The sequence below is a fragment of the Onychostruthus taczanowskii genome, unplaced genomic scaffold, assembly GCF_017590055.1.
Source record: "Onychostruthus taczanowskii isolate IOZ18803 unplaced genomic scaffold, ASM1759005v1 scaffold90, whole genome shotgun sequence".
NCBI lineage: Eukaryota > Metazoa > Chordata > Aves > Passeriformes > Passeridae > Onychostruthus > Onychostruthus taczanowskii.
This window is the reverse complement of record NW_024506994.1, coordinates 2866285-2887960: the sequence shown is the minus strand read 5'-3', so window position 1 is coordinate 2887960 and position 21676 is coordinate 2866285. Positions and strand designations below refer to the sequence as shown.

Genomic DNA, 21676 nt, shown 5'->3' with positions numbered 1-21676 from the left:
GCAATGATATTCCTCAATTCATCCAGCAGCTCTCCACCTTCTCCCTGAGCTGCTCCTGCACTGCCAGTTCCAAGGCATGAGCCAAAGCACGTTATCCAGAGGCTGAAATCAGACATGAGCTGTTCTTTTAGAACCATCCCCTCTGAGATCAGTCATTATTACACCCCTTGGTACCCTCCCAAGAAATATTTAGCCAAGCTATTTACTTGCAATGCCCACTCTCTCTTCTCAGTGCTTGCCCCCTTCCAGGATCTTTCCTCAAATGCCACTGTACATCTCAGAGCTGGGATCACAGTCTGCTACAGAGAAATCTGTGGGGATCAATTCTCCCCAGAGCCTGCAGGTAGTTACTCCAAGTGGTAAAAGAAAAGAAAAAGGAGAGAAACTACAACTAATGACTCATCTCAGAGAGGAGCTTTGCTGTTGAAGCTGTTCCTGGTGTAAAATCACCTCTGTTCATCAGCATGAGCATCCCATGTGGGAGACAGGATTTGATCCAAAGGGGGTCCTGTTTTCCTTGGGTCTCCCTCCTCTTCACAGCTCAGCTCTCTGTGCACCAGCTGTAGAGAGCACAGGCATTTTTAAAATGCCATTTTACCATCTAGAAAGGTGTCCCTGCCCATGGCAGGGGGTTGGAACTAGAAGAGTTTTAAGGCTCCTTCCAACCCAAACCATCCCAGGATTCTATGATTCAATAAAATCCTTCTCACTAAAACACCCTTTGACTGCAGAGTAAACAACACATTCACACTAAAAATTCTGACAGCACAAAAGTATTTTCTCTATACATATTCCCAAAGTCCAATACACACAAAACATAATTACCCAATAAAAATATCAATGAACCCAACTGTCAGTACTGACACCACACTGAAGCTGGAAAACTGACTTTGGAATATTCAGTACCTTGATTCACTACAAAATAAAGAGCGTCCACAATTAATCTATGGAAAGGTTTTTGTTGCATTTTCTCTCTCTGCAAGGGGCAGAAACTCACCCCACTGCTTTCAGTTCCTCAGGATAACTTACTATGTGTAAAGCTCAAGTAATCCCTACTCCACAGGGGAATCTGCATGAAAACAAACCAAACTCCCCCAGAGAAGACCCAAATAAAACAACTTTCATTGTCTCACTCTCAGTATTTGCAGGAAAACAGTTTCAAGCCCTCAGAATTCACAAAATCATCAATCAGAATGGTTTGGGTTGAAAAGGACCTTGAAAATCATACAGATCCAAACCCCTGCCATCGGCAGGGAACCTTCCCCTATAAGATCCATATGTGGGAATCTTTCTAATGAAAAGAGCAAGGAGACACCAAGCAAAGCAAAATTTAAAAAAAAATAAAATTGCCAAACTCCAAAATCCCTCAAAGGACTAAAGCGTTCATCATGGGCTATTAAACACACACCACCTCCTGCTCAGGAACTTTTAAAGCCACAAATGCCAGGTGATGGCATAAGAACCTGGAGGAAAACCAGAATGTACCTGCCCAGATCCAACCCCTTTTCCTGGGCCAGCTGTGCTCTTTTCTGCTCGCCATCAGAAAGAAGATAATGAGCTGCATGGTGCTTTGGCCTGAGATCTCTGAAAGTACTTTCCTATACTGCCAGAAAGGCTCTTTCAAGCATTGTGAACCGTTTTCAGTAACTGATAAAGTTAAAAAAAAAAAAAAAGGTATTTTACACTTAAATCAGAACTACTTTAAAAACACCAAACATTCATTGCTGCTGCTCTGTGGTTCCTTCCTTTAATTCCAGCAGTTATTACAGATCATAGGGAGCTGTGCACAAAAGCTGGTTATCCCTGTCACCCTGAGCCCTGAACCATTCAGGACATGCAGTTACTTCTTTAATTCACCAAAGACACGGTGGAACAAATGCAGGACACCCCAGGAAGGGACCCCATCAAAGGCAGAGCAGAGCTGGGTCGGAAAGGACAGCAGAGCAGACAGCCTCATTTAGATAATCCCACTGGTTTGACCCAAAGAGACACAACTTTATCAGGTAACAGAACTCCTGTGGGGGGGAAAAAAGAGTGTGAGATCATAAACTGACAAAAGCTGACTTTGCTGACTGAATCCAGAGGTTTCAGATGTATCTGACACTTCACTGCTGTGGCTGAATGAGAAAGTGCATAGAGGAAAATAATGGCTATGCCATAGGACTGGGTAAACATCTCATTTAAAGCAGGAATTTCTTATTCTAATTCTATTCCTATGATTAGGAAGAGTAATAGATACCCTTTAATAGGCAAATAATTTCAGTGTTATCATGAGAATCATGGGCAAAAGGATGTGGAAGCAAATTTTTCATCTGAGATGGTGAATTTTCATGGTCGTTCCCTGCTCCTGTGAGGAGGCTTTTCTGAAATCCAATAACAGCACTTTCAGTAAAACATGCTTTGGTTTGTCAGGCCTTTAAGTTGCATTTCTGTTAGGAATCTTGTCTTTTAATAAAAAAGCCAAAGGTACCCAAGTTCCAAAAACCTGAAACTTTCTGAGATAACACCAGCAGATGACGCTTGAAGGGCAGGGAGAGCCAGCCTTGGACAGTTATCCAATTTCTTAGGTGATCCAAGAAAATTGATATGGATCAAAGGAAACTCTGAAGCCTGAACTACCTGACAGGAGGTTGTGGACAGGTGGGGGTCCGTTTCTTCTCCCACATAACAAATGGCAGAATGAGAGGAAATGGCCTCAAATTGTGCCAGGAGAGGTTGAGACTTGAAATTAGGAACTATTTCTTCACCAAAAGGGTGCTCAAGCTTTGGAAGGGGCTGCCCAGGACAGCAGGAGTCACAGTCGCTGGTGCTGCTTAAAAGCTGTGTGGATGTGGCTTTTGGGGACAGGGGTCAGTGGGGGCCCTGGCAGTGCTGGAGGAACTGTTGGACCCTAGGATTTTAGAGAGCTTTTCCAAGCTTAGCAATTCTCTGTTCCTGTGGTTAATAAAAAGTTGCAGCTCCTGGGTTTCTGCCGCTCAGTTCCATAAATGCAGTGAGCAGCCCAGCCCTGGAGATGCTCAGTTTAAAAGCAACAGTGACCACAGCAACTCAAGGCACTGACTGCACAGAAAAACCCTGGGTTTGGGGAAAAAAAAAAAAAAAGAGTCCAAATAAAACACTTCAACCAACCTCAACAATACTGAAGAAAACAATACCTTCCAAGCTGGGAAAGGGTCTGGAGCAGTAGTCAGATGAGGAATGGCTGAGGAAACTGGGAAAGGGGCTCAGCCTGGAGAAAAGGAGGCTCAGGAGGGACCTTGTGGCTCTGCACAACTCCTGACAGGAGGGGACAGCCGGGGGGGCGGGGCTCTGCTCCCAGGGAACAGGGACAGGACAAGGGGAAATGGCCTCAAGTTACACCAGGGAAGGCTCAGGTTGGACATCAGGAAGGATTTCTTCCCTGAAGGGATAATCAGGCATTGGAAGAGGCTGCCCAGGGAAGCAGTGGAGTCCCCATCCCTGGGGGTGTCCAAGGAACGAGTGGATGTGGCACTCAGTGACAAGGTGGGGATCAGTCACAGGTTGGACTTGATGGTCTTGGAGGTCTTTTCCAACTTTAGTAATTCTATAATTCAATAATTCTGTGAAAAGTTGAACACACTCCCACAGAAGGAAAAGGGTAGAAGCAGAAAACAGATGAGGGGCAATGCCAAGGGAGGAGGACGGGACACACCTCAGAGCTCTTTACAGGTATCAGAGTCCCACCTGCCTCACAAGCAAGAACACAAACTTGCCCTCAGAGTTAACACAGATTTAGTGTCCTACTGAAAGGTTTCCTCTTAGAAAAAGAACTGGAAGAGAAGTAAGTACCTTTAAAGGAGTCTGATCAGTAAAAATGTCCAGTTTTACGATGATGGAATTGTTCCTAAAAATGCAGACTCCTGAGTAACTAACAGATGTTTTCAGGGAGGATTTAGGACTGCACTGATAATGGCAGCCTAATGAAGCTCAGTCCTCTGTTAATTCACACAACCAATTAATCCTGTATCCAGTGGAAAGTGGCAGCAAGGCAAGGACCCTTTCGCTGACCATAAGGAGCAGCGCTAGGCAGAATATCCACTCTAAATATCATGGAATCATAGAATGGTTTGGGTTGGAAGGGAACTTAAAGATCATAAACATGTGCATTTTCATTTTTATTTAGAGTGTGGCCTTTTATGAGCCTCACAGCAGCAATAAAGAAAGGACCCAGCACCAAATCCCAACCAGGCACAATCCCCAGCCTGGCTCCTCCAGCAGAAAGGATCCTTGAACTGTTTTCTGCTCCAGTGAGACCCATATTCCATGTGGGAATTGGCTCTAAACAATAATTTTTCAATTAGTATATCCTCACTGATCAATTCCTACTTAAAATTCCTCAGCATAATTATTCCAAAATAAATACTCTAAATTAAAAGCATTATTTCTATACCATTCCCCCAAAAAAACAGTTTCAGGATGGCAAAAGCAATTCATTCCAAGTAAATGGAGGAGGTGTGAACCACCCAGTGCCTCAGACACCTTTGTTAGGAGTGCTGCTTCACAAATAAATCCCCTAATCCCCTGAAAAAAGGGGGAAATAATCCAGTCCCAGGCAAAGAAGTTGGCAAAGCCACCAGAAATGCAACTTAACCCCTGAATTCAAATTCCCCGCTGCAGTTACGCAGCTCCTGAAAATTGCAGGAAATTTGAAAAATTGTCATTTTTTTCCTCTCAGAACACACTTAAATATCAACTAGAAAAATAAAAGAGTTAGAAATAATTTGCCCTCGCTGATAAAAAAATTGGTCACTTCACAGCAATGTCAAAGAGCCGTTTCCCAGTGAAAGAAGCAGCAGGGAATTACAGGGAGATCTGTGTGTTCAAACAGAAAATTCAGTGGTTCATTGCAAGCAGAGCTTGATCACAACCAAAAAAAAAAATAATGAGAGCCTTAACGAAGCTCTAATTGTGCAATAAGCCATACCAGGGAGAAAAGAAACAACAAAATCCCAAATGTTTTGATAAATGGGATTATGAAAGTCCAGAGCAGTAAAACAAAGACTAAGAACACACAAATGGTAATAAAGCATCATTAAAGGTGCTGTTTTGAAGCACTGCTGAAGCACAGGTAAATGTCAGGTTACCCAGGAAGAGTTTTAGTACTCAAAAGCAATGTTTAATCTGATTTTTTGCTCTCCTGAATTTCTGAATGGAAGGTATTCCCCTTACTGAGGGATAATTTTTATTTTCCTATGAGGATATGTGGATTTTTTTCAGCCCCTTCTGAGACATGGGGCACTATGAGAAAGGACCAAGCACTAAGACCAACCCTATAGGGTCATTTGTCCCTTTTGTTCACTGCCTGACAAACAGATTTCAAACTGGGCTTTGCATCCCCATCAGAAGATCCACACCAATCTTAGAGCAAGCCAAGGAAATACTGGAGAATGTTTGAATTTAGAGATGCCAAGACTCTCCCACAATAAAATCAGGGCAAATCAACCATAATTTTTTGCAAAATTATAAATGACACCTGAAGTCCTGGCTGGCTTCACCTACTGAGGGATGATTAAGCTGCAAATCTACAATTACTGCTAATCTTAAATAACTGATAGGATTTGAACTCCCAACATACAGTAGCTCAAATGTGATATTACTGGGAGCTTTTTGAAGCCAATCAATAACTATTAAAGCTGGATCCCATCAGCTACCACCAGGTATTAGCCACTTTCTCAATATTTCAAGGATTCAGTTATTCTTAGCTACAGTTAAAGTAGTAAAATGAAGTGGTCTCATACTGACGCTGCGATAAATACGAGATTAAATATAGAACAAATTTATTACTCCCCGAAGTCCTACTGAGTGTCCTGATTTTTTTTCTTTTTTTTTTTTTTTTTCTGTATCCACAACAATCTGGTTTACTTTGATGTTTTATTATCCCAGATCTAAAGCTCACGATTGAAAAGCAAAGCCTGTGCTGGTTCAAAGAACCCAACCCCGGCCACGCCGGGGGAAGGGAACAAATTCCAAAGGGAAGGTGCGGATGGCAGAGCCGGCCCTGTGACAGCCGTCATGCCCCACTTAGAGCAAGTGGCACTCACAGGCGAAAGATTTGTGACACTGAGCGTGTGTGACACGGCGCAGCACCCCTGGAGTGCCTTGGGCTGCCAGAGGATCGTGCCTGCAGGAGCCGACTTTTCCTAATACCCCGCGCTTTGAAGAAAGCGGAATAATCAACCCATTTTTAAAGCACTGGTTTGAAGGGCTCCGAGGAGTTTTAAAGGAAAGCAGTTAATTACTTGGCTCGCTTTAAAAATAAATTAACCCACAAATTAGAGTCGGGATTGGGTCTGGGTGATGATGGGTGACCCCAGAAGTGCGCATTTTTGGCTGGTTGCATGTCCTGAGCTCCCAGGGATGATCCCAGTTTAACTCCAGAGGGTCCTCCCTGAGAAGCAAAGCACTCTGCAAAACTGTGGAAGTAACTAACCACATCTTCCTCCACCAGCATCCCAGTGGGATGAGTCCACAGGGACACGAGTGTTCAGGTCTCAGCTAAATTCTCTGGAAGTGTCCAAGGCCAGGCTGGACGGGGCTTGGAGCAACCTGGGACAGTGGAAGGTGTCCCTGCCCATCAGAAGGGACTGGAACTGGACGAGCTTTAAGGTCCCTGCCAACCCAAACCACTCCGTCATTCCATGATTTATGACATGTCCAGGCATTTCTCCACTCTCCTCACCTGAGATTCACCCCTAAGCATCAATTCCAAAGTAGCCCACTGAATATAACTCTCCCGAAGATGACAGTGACAATCTAATCCAATTAAGTGATCTGCCCTCCACTACTGGTGCACACACAGGAGTAATAAAATAAATTTAGTCCCAAACAGGTAAATCTGATGGCTGTGTCCAGAAGCTAGAGGTGGATTTTGCTGGAGACTCTGACAGGCTGGATACACCCTCATCAGCTTTGAAAAGCAAGCCAATACTCTCATAAGAAAATAAAAATTAACCCTAAGTAATGGGAACATTTTCCTTGTGATGTGTTGCATCCGTCTGGGCTCTTCCTTGTCTACTAGGCAGGAAAGCTGCTGCCTTCAAGGCTCAGCCAGCACAGGATCATCCCTGGGACCTACAAGCCCTCACCTCAAGAAGTACCACCAGAACCATTCCCAGCTGGTATCCTGGAGGCAGCCACCCTTTCCCAAAAGCCAAGAAAGCTTAATGTGACAGAAACAGCCACGCAGTGCCAGACCATCTCAGGGCCAGAGAGCAAATCCTGCCACTACCAAGAGGAAATGTGGCCATTGAGGATGAGTTCCTGGCAAGCGGGATGAAGAGGGCTCTATCCTTAACCAGTGCACATAACTGGACTTTGAGATGGAACCACGGAAGGGTAAAGGTGTCCCTGCCCAAGGCAAGGGGTTGGAATGACGTGATCTTTAAGGTCCCTTTCAGCCCAAACCATTCTGAGATTCACTGAAGGGCTCTGGTATCATCCCAGAGCGAGCTGCATCACATTTGGGGCTGGAGCCTTTCCTGGCGTCAGTGGCACCATGCATTTACGTCAGTGTGTGACAACGGGCCCGGAGTGACAAGGACTAAGGTAAGATTAAGCATTCAGGAGCAAAGCATGTCCTTCACTAAAACAAGGGCGCCGAAGCCTTATCGCGCTGCCTTTCGGCACAGCCACGTGCCCAGGCACAGCCTCAACCTCCAGCTCCGGCCCCGGCTCGGATGCACATGACTTGGCAAGGCGCTGCTGCAGCTTCTTTCTCCCAAGGAAATCATTCCTTCCCCAGCCCAGCCGTGAAAAACGCTGGGAAATAAAGCCCCGAGACAACCTCCCGCTGCATCGCCGAAGTGTCGGCGTGACAGACTCCGTGCGGTGACTTCACACCCCAACGTGAGCGCCTTCCCTGCATTTGTGAGTCTTCCACGAGGGAGGAAATGATGGATTTCTGCAGCTGGTGGTGCTCAGAGAGCCGTCGGTGCACACTGTTCCAAATTATTTCCATTTCTAATTAATATTCATAAATGAGCCACAATACTGCGCCTTCCATCAGCCGTCACACACCACCCACGCTAGATGAAAGGACAACTACACGAGATAAGCAGTTTATTGGATCAAAAGTTCCCTTTAGACGAGGAGACAGCTACTGCAACAGCCTCCAACTGATAGCATCCCATCACATGGAGGGAGTATCAGCAAATCTCCCTCTTTAAACCCGAGATTCAGCACATGGAATGCACAATGCAATTATTATGTTAATTTAGCTGCATTTCGCTGCCTGCTTGAGGCTTGAGCTGGAGGGAGGAACTTCGGTTTGAAGAGCTGCCACTGAAAATGGCTACTTCAAAAAATTCAACTGACACCCAATTATACCATCAGCTGTCAAGTTTAATCCCCTTTTGTCCCTGTTGTCAGCACTGCTGCCTCACCTGGATGGTTTTGGGCAAGGACTCTGCCCTTCAGCTTTTGCCTTTACCAATCATCTACATCTTGCTCCAGCAGGATCCTGAAGGTGCTTTACCTGTCCTCCTCCCCAAAGTCATTTCAGGTGACAGAAAATAAGGATCTCATCTGCTTGCACAGAACATGGCCTGGGAATAACAGCTGTTATTGTCCACTACCCCTGCACGGACAAGAAATTAATCAGAAATACACCTGACATTCACATCAAGCCCATGCAGGATGACAGAAAACTCTGAGAATGTAACATCACATTCACCCCTCTCCACTGATGGGAAACAAATGTTTCCCAGCTTTAAACTGAAAAACAGCGGGGTTAGATTGGATATTGGGAAAAAAGTCTTTCCTGTGAGGGTGGGGAGGCCCTGGCACAGGCTGCCCAGAGAAGCTGTGGCTACCCCTGGATCCCTGGAAGTGTCCAAGGCCAGGCTGGATAGGGCTTGGAGCAAGCTGGGATAGTGGAAGGTGTCCCTGCCCATGGAAAGGGGTTGGAACTGGAAGATCCTTACAGTCCCTTTGAACCCAAACCATCCCAGAATTCCATGATTAAAAAGAGCAGAGGAAGGTGCACTGCCCACTGCTCTCCAGAGCTGTTCTGCTTCTCATCCACGAGGGACCCAAACAGTCTGCCCAAGAAAAAGCATATTTACACCCATTGCCAGAGAGGGAAAGTATAAATATTTCCAAAGCTTTATGAAGGCTGGTACTTACAGTCATGCTTTGAAAGGGAAAGAATAAAGCAAAATATTCAATTAGAAAAAATTACTATAATTGCAGGTTCTATTTTATCCCTCCATTAAAGCAATAAAGTGCCTCGAAATATTGCTAAGCTGGGATACAGAGCTTAGTGCTACTTAACATATTAATATACATCCAGGGGGGTTAATTTAATTTAGATCTGCATGAGGGTCTTCTCTCCTCCCTGGCCCCCGTGGTCTCCCCCTACACTTCCAGCTGGATATCCATGCATGCTTCTCCCCCATTCCAAGGGATGGACATGCAATGCTGAGGCTGGACATAAATTGTGACATGTGCCACACACCTCTGGAGCCAGAGGACATCAAGCACATTCATGCACAGCTCCACACACAGAGATTCCAAGCTTAAACCATGTTTGTCTGCCCCTCAAAGCTCTGATGTCTGAGTATTTGATTTTCTGTTGGACAGAAATGTCCAATTCCTGCTCTCTGAACATCAAACAAAATCCTCTTGGAAATGTAAAATCATCCCATTTTGCTCTAATAGCATATAAATCCCATGGGAAGGGATTTGCTGTTGAAAGTCACTGAGCAAGGAACTGCTGAGGCTGAAGAAGGGGCTCTTCCTCCCAGCCTTGGCTCTCTCCATGCTTTCTCCACACTACAGTGCCATGAGCTGCAGTTTTCCGAATATAACCTCGCTCTTCCCTGCGACAGAAGATAAGTGAATCTTATTTTAGGGAGCCCTTCATCCTTTTAATTAAACAAATTTATATCACTTCTCCGTATCTCATAGCCTCCATTATCTTTTGTGAACTCCAACAATTCTGTTGTAAAGATATATTGAAAAGCGCTAATTGAGATAATCTCTGGAATTCAAGAGTTGCTGTATTTTTAGCCATGTTTTAAAACTATTTTCCCTTTGTTTCTGGAATGCCTCCCATCCTTCCTCCCATGCCAGACTGTTTACATTATTTAAATGCCTTCTGCTTATACCACTCTTTACAATTTTTACTTCAACAACATCGGCCTCCGTTGCTCTTTTTTCCCTCGCTTAGACATAACTGGGATGAATTCCAATCCCAAACTCAAAACCACTCCTGGTGCTTTACTGCTGTCTTCTGTGTTTGGTAGATCAGGCAAGTATTTCTGCCATCCTGTCATCCAGGGCTGCCTGTGTGGGGGATCCAAGCATGAGGAGTTATGATCAGTTAAACACTGATCTTTTTTTTACAAGAGAAAATGGGAGAATGGTCATTTTCCCAGAGACCTGAACTCTTTAAACTCACAGGGATATGTGACATGTCCCTGCTTTAGGAGATGATCCTGAGCCACCCCACTGCTAGGATGAGGGAGCTCATCTCTCCTGGACTTTTTTTTGGAGAGTTGTGATGTCGAGTGTCTATCACAGAAGCAAAATATGATCCCGTTCCCTGCCCCTGCAGAAAAACCCCCAGAACCCCATGAGCTGAGGGAGGTTCTGGCAGCTGGACATGATCCTTCCTCACTCAGGTTTGGGTTTTTCCCACAGGTTTAATTAGCAAAGTGATAAAGGCAGCTCCAGCTGCCAGAGCCTTTTGCATCATGGCTCCTGAGGAGATTTTAATAAGAGCTCTGCCAAAATGGTGGGGGTTTTATGGGAAACTTCTCCCACATCAAGCAGACTTGTGAAGGCAGAAAAGGTGATGTAGCTCAGCAGCTGACAGGAGTTTTCTATGAGCTGAGACCTCTGTAGTGTCCATTTTTCTGTCTGTTCACAACAGGCTTGCTTTTCCTTGTGTCCATTCACTGACCATCTACAGGGCACCGAGGCAGCATTTAGGAGAGATTCCTGTCTTAGTCCTATTTCCCACAGGGTTTTGGGACAGGGAGAAGATGCCTATTCCCTCAGCCCATCCTGTACAAAGGGGGGATATTTAAACAGGGTGTATAAAAAAGAAGAAGAGTGACTTTTACATAGCCAGATAGTGATTGGACAAGAGGGAATGGCTTTAAACCAAAAGAGAGATTTAGGTCAGATATGTGGAAGAAATTCTTTCCTGTGAGGGTGGGGAGACCCTGGCAAAGGGCGCACAGAGAAGCTGTGGCTGCCCCTGAATCCCTGGAAGTGTCCAAGGCCAGGCTGGACAGGGCTTGGAGCAACCTGGAATGGTGGAAGGTGTCCCTGCCCGTGGCAGGGGGTGGGACAGGATGGTCTTTAAGGTCCCTTCCAACCCAAACCATTCATCTATTACATGATTCTATTCCATGATAACACAGAGATATTTCTTTGGGAGGCCAAAATCCTGCTGCAGGTAAACCAAATCAGAATGGAGCAGAGGAAGAGGAGGTCATGGTAAAGGCTCTGGGCTTGAATACAGAAGGTTTCAACAAAGGTGCCAATTCTGCAAAAATCTTCTGTGCAGCTGAAGTCACTTAAGGACAGACCGTGAATATTTCAGAGGTGAACCTGAGCTCTCACAGATTTCCAAAAAAAGGAGACGTGAGGAGCAGCACAGTCTTCAGGTCCCATTATAGTTTTGGGGACACATTTGAGATGGCCTTTTGCTCTATCTTTTTGTCTCTTGGTCAAGATTTGAATTTCTTCCTGGTTCAAGATATGGAAGTAAGAATAGAACACCCATTTATACTAAAATAATGAAAGTCCATCAGTGAAATTTGTTCAGGGATGGAGAGATAGCAACTCCTGAGACTCTTCCTCAGCACTGTGAATGTGGTTCCTCTGATACAGCATTTCCATATAACCAAACACAGGCTGAATCTGGAATACAGAGTGGCTGGAAATGGAAAACCCAAGTGAAGAGAGTGGAAAAAAAAAAAAAAATATCCATCCATGGAGAGATGCAGTGGACTGCTCCTGGGACACAGCTAAATACTCAGTCCCACAGTCCAGAAGATTTTGGGAGCATCTTTGACACTGTAGTCTAAAGGATATGGGATGTGCCTGCAAAGATCAAGCAATTCCACTCCACAGGGTTAAAACACAAGGTATTCCTCCCTCCATCAGACTGCTGCTAGGTTGGAGGATTTTCTAAAGATCCTCCTCCCCTGGAAAGGTCTTTCCCTATTTTCTTGGGATCCTGTTTGGAAAAGCATCTCAGTGCCCTAAAGCATCACAATAGGCTTGGCCATCATTCTGAATTCCAGCACATCAGAAGAAGGTGGGTCAATGAAGTGACATTATTTGGCACATGCTCTTTGCTTATGCCTTTAATTACAATTTAATTTTCTCTCTAGTAAAGCTTTACTCTGACTCACAATTCCTTCTGCCTAAAAGCTTCCAGGTGTTAAAACACTGCCATGTACTACTGCTGATTATCACTACGGTCAGGTGCTAAAAATCAAGTCAGGATTCAAGGGAAATAAAACAAAATGAGTAGAAAGTGAAGTTGTGTGAGGGATCCAGACTTTTCCACAGGTTCACCTTCGTTCCCCAAGGAAAATTATACATTTGACATCCCATTTCTGCTCCTCGCAGTCTCAAGGCACAGCAAGCAGCTCTCCTCCAAAGAGATGCTTTATCACCATCAGTTCTTCCTCCATCCTTTTCATTAAAAGAAATGCTCCCTGAATAACCTACATTTGTTCGGAGAGAACCACTGCAAGGAATAAAGCTGGCTCAGTGCAGCTGAAAGCAAAATGGAAGTGTCTGGAAAAGGTGGAAAATACAGAGCCTGGAATTTTAACACATAAAAAATGGTGAGCCATCTTTCCCTCCTTCCCTTGGCACTCTGCCTCCCCTCCACCAGGAAAGGCACTGTCAGGCTGCCACTGGCATTAGAGATAAAGCCACAGGGAGAGTGGGAAAAAAATAAACAGCTGTTTTTCGTGGAGTTCAGCTTGAACAGCTGAAAAGGGATGCTGTGGTCAAGGACCACATGGGGGGAGCATTTAGGAAAGCAGCCTGCAACCCAACTTCAAAGCAGTTGGGTTCCCTTCCAGTTTTTGGACTCCTGGAGATGCTGTCCCCAAAATACCTTGCAATGGTGTCTTCACCATGAAACCCATGGAAATTTTATGCTGGTTCCAGTAAGAACTAAGGTCACCCAAGCAGTTCTGCTTCCCTTTCCTCCTCCCCAAAAACCAGGGCAGGGAGGTGATGAGCTGCTGTCACTGCCCAGCCACAGGGCACCACACAGCTCTTCCTCAAGAGCATCCCAGAGCAAACCAAACTCCAGTTTCTCCTCCAAATCCAACTCCCCACCTGCCCAAGCCATGCTGTCTGTGCAGAAACACTGGGCTGCATGGGAAGGGGAGTTCCCAGCAGGTCAGGGCAGGATATTATTTCTCCCAAGGAAAGGTTTGGAGAAACCTCTGCCCTCCCAAGGCTGGCCCAGCAGATCCGCTCCAACATCTGTGGTTGGACCCCCTCTAGTGGGAACCACTCAACAAGACACGGAGCATCACCACCACCTGCCAGCCATGGAGACCCCACTCAAGGGATAAAGCCCTTTTTCCATCGTTATTATGATCATTATTATTATTTCCACTCTCTCACAACCTACATGCTCTGTAGATGTTGCTGGACCTCTACACTCACAGCCCAGCACTTCCTTAGGGAGATCCTGCAGAAATGGGGGTGGAATGGGTAAGTTTTTTGAAAGGGAGAACAACCTCACTGGAAAAAAAAATATAAGAAGTTATACCCCAGACCTGATTTTGTAAGGAGAACATATTTATCATCCATCCCAGAATGTCTTTCCTCTGCCAACTTGTCAAAAACTGACAAAACTCCATACTATAAAAGCAAGCTGTTAAAACTTGGCTAAAAGGAAAAACTCAGCTGCCAGACAAGCTAACCAGAAAAAGCTGAAAAAAATATTCCAACGTGCCAAGGAAGGCAGTAAATTTACAGAAAGGCTCTACAGAACTGAACATCCCAAACCAAGACAAGAAGGCAGCATTAGGTCAGCAGCTTCTGGTTCATCTGCTGTTTGACAAGCAGATGGTTTCCACTTTGAGGGATTCAGGCAAAGAACTTCAGAGTTGTAGCTGCCTGTATTTCTAAACTATCCAAAATAATGTGTCTCCAACTCACAAAGTTCATCCCAGACAAAGTATTTCAGGGGAGTCTGAACCCACTCAACACAAAGTCATTAAATGCCACATATTCCATTTAAACCCATTGATTCATCCTTCCACCTCCAAAGATGAACAGCTCATAGATTTGGTCTTTCCACTAATAAAAAAGATGCCAACTCTCTGCCTAAATGTTAGGAATTTCTCACCATGTACATACACGAGATAATTTTTAATGTCACAACAGTGACAAGGGTTGTTGTGGTTTGCTGGGGTTTCTTGTACAGAATGTTTTTCTCCTAGATCTGTATTCAAATCTGTTTTAATAACAAACCCCATAAACAGAGCACATTCATGTCCCAAAACTCACCATGACTGATAGTTTAACAGACACAGAGAGATTTCCAGCTGGTCAGCATTCATTTTAGCTCAGCTCCATATCCCGTTAATCCAACGGAATCCAATAATGTTTGCTTTAATAGCACGGCGCAACGCAAGGGATCGGACTTTCCACTCTAAACCCCCTATTCCAGGGCAGCATCCATGACCCAGTAACCCACTTCCAGCAGAGGTTAAGGAAAGGTACATCAGACAGGGAAGTTCGCTCCTGTCATTCATACAACCTGTGCAAGTACTCAAGATACCAAAACTTTTACTTCTCCTGAATTTACCCGGCTGAACAGCTCCAGCAAAAGCAACAGCCCTGTCTTCACCCTGTTTCCAGCAAAACCACAGCATCCCTCCTCAAGGAACAGCCCTTGGCAGCTTGCACTGCAGCACCTCTATAATGAGCATAATGTGCTCCAACTGGCATCCTTCACTTTTTGGATAGTCTGGATGAATTGTTCAAGTCCTCAAGACAATCTAAGATTTGAGAGGAAAGGGGAATATTGTATGTTTATGAAGGTAAAAACCCCAGGAGCTTAGCTTTATTGGTAAGAATGGCATTGGAGATCAGACTACTTCCAGCAAGAATTCAAAATATATGTATCTGTACACACACATATGTTTTTACTATTTTTCCAACAGCCACTACAGACAGACAGTATTAACACATCCTTCAGATCCCAGCTGAACTAAAAAAAACACAAAAACCCCAGGAATATCACTAAGTACCCCCTCAGCACTCGCACTGCCCCCTCAACCCTCCTGCCTGGTCACGATCCACCCTCTGAATACAACACAAACAGACAAAGCCTCCATCCAGACTGCTCCAAAACAAGCTCCTTCTCCCACAATCCTGACAAAATGAAGAGACAGCCTTGCTAAAATAAGATCCCGATGTATATTTATATTTCTGCCATAAAATGCTATTTATTCACCATCTTATTGGTGAGTCTTCCCAGTATTTACGAGAAGAAGCCGCCACAGGAATTGTGTCATCCCTCAAAATCCAAACGTAGATTTACCTAACGTATTCAGGATGAGAATTCCTGCACTACTCCAACCTGCCCCCCTCCAATTCTCCACGGTTTCGCTCCCAGCTGCTGAGCAACACCCACGACATCCCCTACGTAAGGTACGATCCCAATTATGCTCCATGCAGCGGCAGCACGGATCCGTGATCCCACGGGAAAGCAGGCTCGGAGCATTACGCACTGAACTTACGCTGTCCTAGGTTTTCCTCCTCCATCCCCACGTCTAAACTTCTCCCCAGCACGCAGCGATTGCGCTGCAGGCAAAGGCGGCCAAACCAGTGCGTTCCAGTATTACTCTCATCACCACATCCGAGATTAATTTTAATGGCGTTGGCAATAGCTGTAGTGGGAATGCAAAAAGACACCCTCGTGGAGGCTGCTCCACAGATCCCAGGAAGTTAATTCTGGCTCTGGTCAGATATTGGGAGTCGGCTCCACGTTGTCGAGTGTGCCTTAAAGAGAGGGAGCTGGGTGCTGGTGGGATTAGAGATCAACAGGAGAGAAAGCTTCCTGATTTCACCTAACATGATCCAGGCTGCAGCACTCCTTATCAGTCCCCTTTGGCATTCCCAGCCCTGCACAATCTCAGAAGCAAATGTTTTTCCTCTGCATTAGCATAGCAGGGAGAAGTCTGGGCAACTTAAGCTTTGTTTCTTCCTATTACACAAAAATCAGCCCCCTACATGCACCCCCTCTGCCCCTGCCGGCATCACTTCAGCATCCCCCTCCCCATGTGCTCACTCAAGCGTGCCATGGCATGGAGTGTTTGTGCACAGCTAAAACACAATCATTTCTTCTGCCTGACTCCAAGAAAGGAAAAATCCAACTTGCCAGAGGAGGATCTGCATTGAGAACCGCTTTTGCTGATGGGATCAGCACTTGGGAGTACCAAGGGAAGCAGCAGAAAGGGTCGTGGACCAATTCATCATCCTCGCACGCACCACCCACAGACATCCCCCTCCCGCCACCCCCCAGCCCAAATCCCAGCCACAAAAAGCCCTTAAAAATAGAATAAACCCCCAAGCAGAAGTTGAGAACAAATGTGCTTTGAACGCTGCAAAATGACATTGAAGATGCAGAAGAAATATGTATTTGCTGTTGCACTGCATGATTGCATGGGCTTATTTCCTACGTACACATCTCACGCACCCTTCCCACGCAGATCCCCTCCCCTCCACCCCCGCGGCTTCTTCAAAAAAAATTGGGAAAATAAAAATCTTTGATCCCTAAGGATTATTTTAAAAGCTACAAACGCCAAGCGACCCCCATCTGGATGCTGTCCCCATCTGGAGCCTTTTCTCTACAGCCTGACCCATCCATGGTGCAGAGGGATTGCAGCCACAACCCTGTGACACAACCCAGAGTTGTCCCTCTACCCCCACCCCAAATCTCACACCCCTTCCACGTTACCAACCCGCGCCCCAGCTCAGAGGATGCTGGGCCATGCCGGGTTTTTACAGCTGTCCTTACACCACCTCTTTCCGTAAGCCATCTCTGTGGCAGTGTTTGCATCCACAGGCTTTCATCCTGGAGAATCCCTCCCTGCCTCCTCCCACCTCTCTTTTTGGGAAGGATAACGTAATTTCCAGCTCGCACTGGAGGATGCTTTTTTATTCCTGCCGAGCCCGAGGTCACTTCCCAGACTCGTCCTCTGGCCAGTGTCTCCTCCACCCCAGGACCTCTCCCTCCGGCAGGGAAGAGTCCCTTATCCCTGACCTTCAGGCTCACACCGGCAGCCCCACCGCCGCCGTCCCCACCGAGGAGGCTTCTCCTTTCTCCAAAGCCACAGCCGAGGCATCACGCTGCGTTTTTCCGCTCCCACCACCCGCTCCTTCGGTTCACGGGGAGTCAGCGAGCCAGCAGCTCCCGCTCCACTGGCTGGGGAGAGGCTCTCGGGGATGGATGAGACCCTCACCCCTCATTCCTGTGGGATCTGTGCCAGGAGGACATGAACCCTCTGGAACTAACACATCCCAGTGCTTGGCAGCCACGGGTCCATCCCCCCGCAGACCCTCTCTGGAGCAGCCCCTGCATTCCATGGGGTCTTTTCCTGGCTGCCCCCTGGCTCCAGGAGGGGGGTGATGGGGTGAGTCCCCTCCAGGGACACAGGACCTCCCTCTGCAGCACTGCCACTGCCAGGGTCACCCCCAAGCCCGGGCCTGTCCTGAAGGGAAGAGCAGCTCCATGACCCCCCTCCCAGTCCTGCCCCATGTCTGTGGACAACCATCTCATTCCCACGGAGCTCGAATCCCTTCCATCCCACACCATGGGGGGCACAGAACTGTGTCCCCTCCAAGCTGTGAGGTGACAGCAGCCCTATTCCTCTCTCCTCAGCCCCACATGCTCATTTTGGGGGGGGGTATCTGTGCTCCCTTTGGGGCTCTTCTCAGTGAAGAAGGGGTCACCCCAAATCTCCACATGGGGAGCACCATCTCATGTCCTGCTTGTACCAACCAACGCCACTCCTCCCACCTCAGCCCCACAGACATATTTTGGGGGAATTTCTCTTCCCCTCAAATGTCCCCTCAGCACAAGGGGGACCTTGACACCTCCTCCATCGTGGAGAGCACTGGCACCCCAGACCATGAGGTGACAATGACCCCCATGTCCCCCACCTCAGCCCCCCAGGCTCATTTTGTGGGAATCGCCCCTCCCTTTGGGTCTCTCCTCACTCAAAGTCGGAGTAACCCCCAAATCTCCCCTCCTTCTCCACGTGGGGAGCACTGCACTGACCACCACCACCGCAGACCATGAGGTGACACTGAGCCATGTCCATCTCAGACCACAAGCTGACAACAACCCCCATCTGCCCTACCTCAGCCAGGGACAGTGACCTATGTCCACCCCATATCATGAGGTGACACTGACTCCCATCGGTCCCACCTCAGCTAGGGGACAGCAATCCACCTCAAGCCGTGAGATGACACTGCCCCATGTCTGCCTCAAACCATGAGGCAACAGCAATGGCCATCTGGTCCACCTCAGCTAGGGGACAGTGACCCACCTCAGCCTATCGGCGTGACCCCCATCTGCCCCACCTTGTCTAGGGGACACTAACCCACATCAAACCATGAGATGACACTGATCCACCTCAGATCAGGAGATGACACTGACCCACGTCCACCTTAGACCACGAGTTGAGAGCTGTCCACCTCATCCAGGGGACAGTGACCCATTTTAAACCAGAGGGTGACACTGACCCATGCCCATCTTGGACCACGAGCTCACAGTCACCCACATCCGCCTCAGACCAGGTGCTGACAACGACAGCAGCCCCTCCTCGGCCAGCGCACACTGACCCACGTCCACCTTGGACCACGAGGTGACACTGTCCCCGTCCACCTCAAGCAGGTGACACTGTCCCCGTCCATCTCAAACCAGGAGGTGACAGTGCCTCACATCCCCCTCGGACCAGGGGCTGACGCTGCCGCACGTCCCCCTCGCACCGGGCGCTCGCAGTCCCCGCTCTCCCGCCCCTCCGCAGCCGCGCTCCCCGACCCAGCGCGCCGCCCGCCCCGCCGGGGGCACGGCGGAGTCCCCGGCCGCCCCTTACCTCCAGACCTGCCCCATCTGCAGCAGGTGGATGACGGACTGCCAGACCCAGACGGAGATCCTGCAGAGGCGCTGCGCCCCGGGGGTGGCGGTGCCGCCGGCTCCTCCTACCCCGCCGGCGGGTCCCCCACGCCGGCCCGCGGTCCCCCCCATCATGGGCGGCCCGCGGCTGCTGAGCCCCTGCACGGCGCCCAGCCCGCCGCCCGTGTAGTCCTGCACGAACCAGCGGAAGCTCAGGATCTGCACCAGCACCGAGGGCAGCAGCACGAAGGCCAGGGTGAGGCCGCACCACAAGTAGTCCCGCCGGCCGTAGTGGTGCAGCGCCAGCCACAGGTCCGTGCCCACATCCCCCAGCAGCACCAGCAGCGCCAGCACGATCCACAGGCAGTCCAGCCACGGCCGCTCGGCCGCCTCGCCGCCCTCCGGCGGCCCTTCGGCGGCGGCGGCGGGGGCTCGGCGGCGGCGGTGGCGGCGGCCCGCCCGAAGAGGGTCCGCAGGCAGGCGCTCCGGCAGCCCCAGTAGCAAGACGACGTGTTGCAGCAGTGGCAGATGTGCAAGGAGCTGCTTGCGCCCGGCTCCTCCGCCACCTCGGCCGCCGCTGCCCCGACGCCGCCGCCCGTGGCCGCCGCCGCCTCGTCCAGGTTGTGCAGCTGGGCGAAGCCGCTGCCGCCGCCGCCGCCGCCGCCGCCGCCATCCGACTTGGCCGCCATCTTGGCGCGGCGGGGCCGGCGCGGACGGCAGGGAGCGGCGCCCTCCACACCCCGTGCCGCCGGTACGGACAGCGACCACCGCGGCGGGATGCTCCGTGCCCCGTCCGACCTGGCCCGGGGAAGTGACAGGGATGAGGCCTGGAGAAGGGGAAGCTGAGGGGGGACCTCCCCGCGATGTGCGACTTGCTCGTGAGGGGGAGAGGAGGAGCAGGCGCAGGGCTCTGCTCGGTGCTGACCTGGGACAGGAGCCGAGGGAATGGCCTGGAGTTGTGTCGGGGGAAGGTTAGGGTGGATACTGGGAAAAGGTTCTAATCCCAGAGGGTAACTGGGCGCTGGAATAGCTCCTCAGGGAATGGTCACAGCACCAAACCTGACAGAGCTCAAAGAGCACTTGGACAGCGCTCTCAGGCACAGGGTGGGATTGTTGGGGATGCCCAGGAGCTGGACTGGATGATCCTTGTGGGTTCCTTCCAGCTCAGCTTATTCTGTGATTACCTGGACAACCTCTGCCCTCACAGGTCTCTATGCCCTCACAGGGAAAATTTTCTTCCTAAAATCCCTTCTAGCCTTGCCCTTTTTCAGTTTAAAACTATTCCCCTTTGTTCTGTCACTCCATGCCCTTGTCCAACATCCCTCTCCAGCTTTCTTGGAGCTCCCTTACAGAATTAGGTTGGAAAAGACCTCTGGCATCACCGAGTCCAGCTGGTAACCCATGGATATGATCATGCCTAAATTGTATCCCCAAGCTCTACATCTACACGTTTTGAAAACCTCCAGGGATGGGGATTCCACCGTCAGGTTGCCTTAGGTAACCTGTTCCATTGCCTGACCACTCTTTCCATGAAGAATTTTTTTCCGAATATCCAATCTAAACCTGGTACAACTTGAGATCTCTTCACAGAATCACAAAATCATTTAGGTTGGAAAACACGTCTGAAATCATCGAGTCCACCCTATGACCAAACACCACCTTGTCATCCACAGCAGAGCACTGAGTGTCAGGTCCAGTCATTCCTTGAACAGCTCCAGGAATGGTGACTCCACAACCTCACTGGGCAGCCTGTTTCAATGTCTAATCACCCCTTTTGTGAAGAAATTCCTCCTAATGTCCAACCTGAACCTCCTCTCCACACATGTAAGACCTGGGCTCTAAGATCTCCCCAGGGCTGTCTTCTCCATGCTGAACAACCTCAGTTCTCTCAGCCTTTCCTCGTAGGAGAGGTGTTCCATCTCCTTAGTGATCTTGAAATCACAAAATCTACACTGAATCATAGAATAGTCTGATTTGGAAGGGACACAGCTGTCCAACCCCTGACCTTGCACAGGACACCCCAGCTATCCCATCCTGTTCCTGAGAGCATTTTCCAAAGGCTCCTGGAGCTCTGGCAGCCTTGGGGCTGTGCCCATTCCCTGAGGTGCCTGCTCAGTGCCCAACACCCTCTGGGGAAGAACCTTTCCCTGATACCCAACCTAAGTCTTCCTGACACAGCTCCAGCCATTCCCTGGGTCCTGTCTCTGTCACTGGGAGCAGAGATTAGAGCTGCCCCTCAGAGGAGCTGCAGCCCCCAGCGAGGTTTGACCTCTGTCTCCTCCAGCTGAACAAACCCAATGGCATAATTTGTTTCTCAAGTGGCCCCTGAGACCCTTCACCCTCTTCCTGGCTCTGCTCTGAACACTTAAAAAGTTCCATTGTGCTTCTTCCCCCAAGGCCCAAGTGCTGACACTACCACTCCCCAGACCACCCTCAGGTGGACCCCCTTATGCTGACCCCATCCTGCTCCCAAATCAGCTCCCCAGTCCAGTGTAAACTGCCCTGTCCCTGCTCAACCTCACATCCCAGGATCAC

The 21676-nt window shown here is 48.7% G+C and overlaps 1 protein-coding gene across 1 annotated transcript in view; it reads right to left on the bottom strand.

Moving 5' to 3' along the window:
* Nucleotides 1–19830, bottom strand: part of XKR6 (XK related 6) — a 168569-nt gene extending 148739 nt beyond the window's left edge. Inside the window, 2 exon segments of the mRNA XM_041426216.1 lie at nucleotides 19122–19548; nucleotides 19551–19830. Coding sequence (XP_041282150.1) covers nucleotides 19122–19548; nucleotides 19551–19830 — 707 coding nt within the window.
* Nucleotides 19831–21676: the final 1846 nt, after the last annotated feature.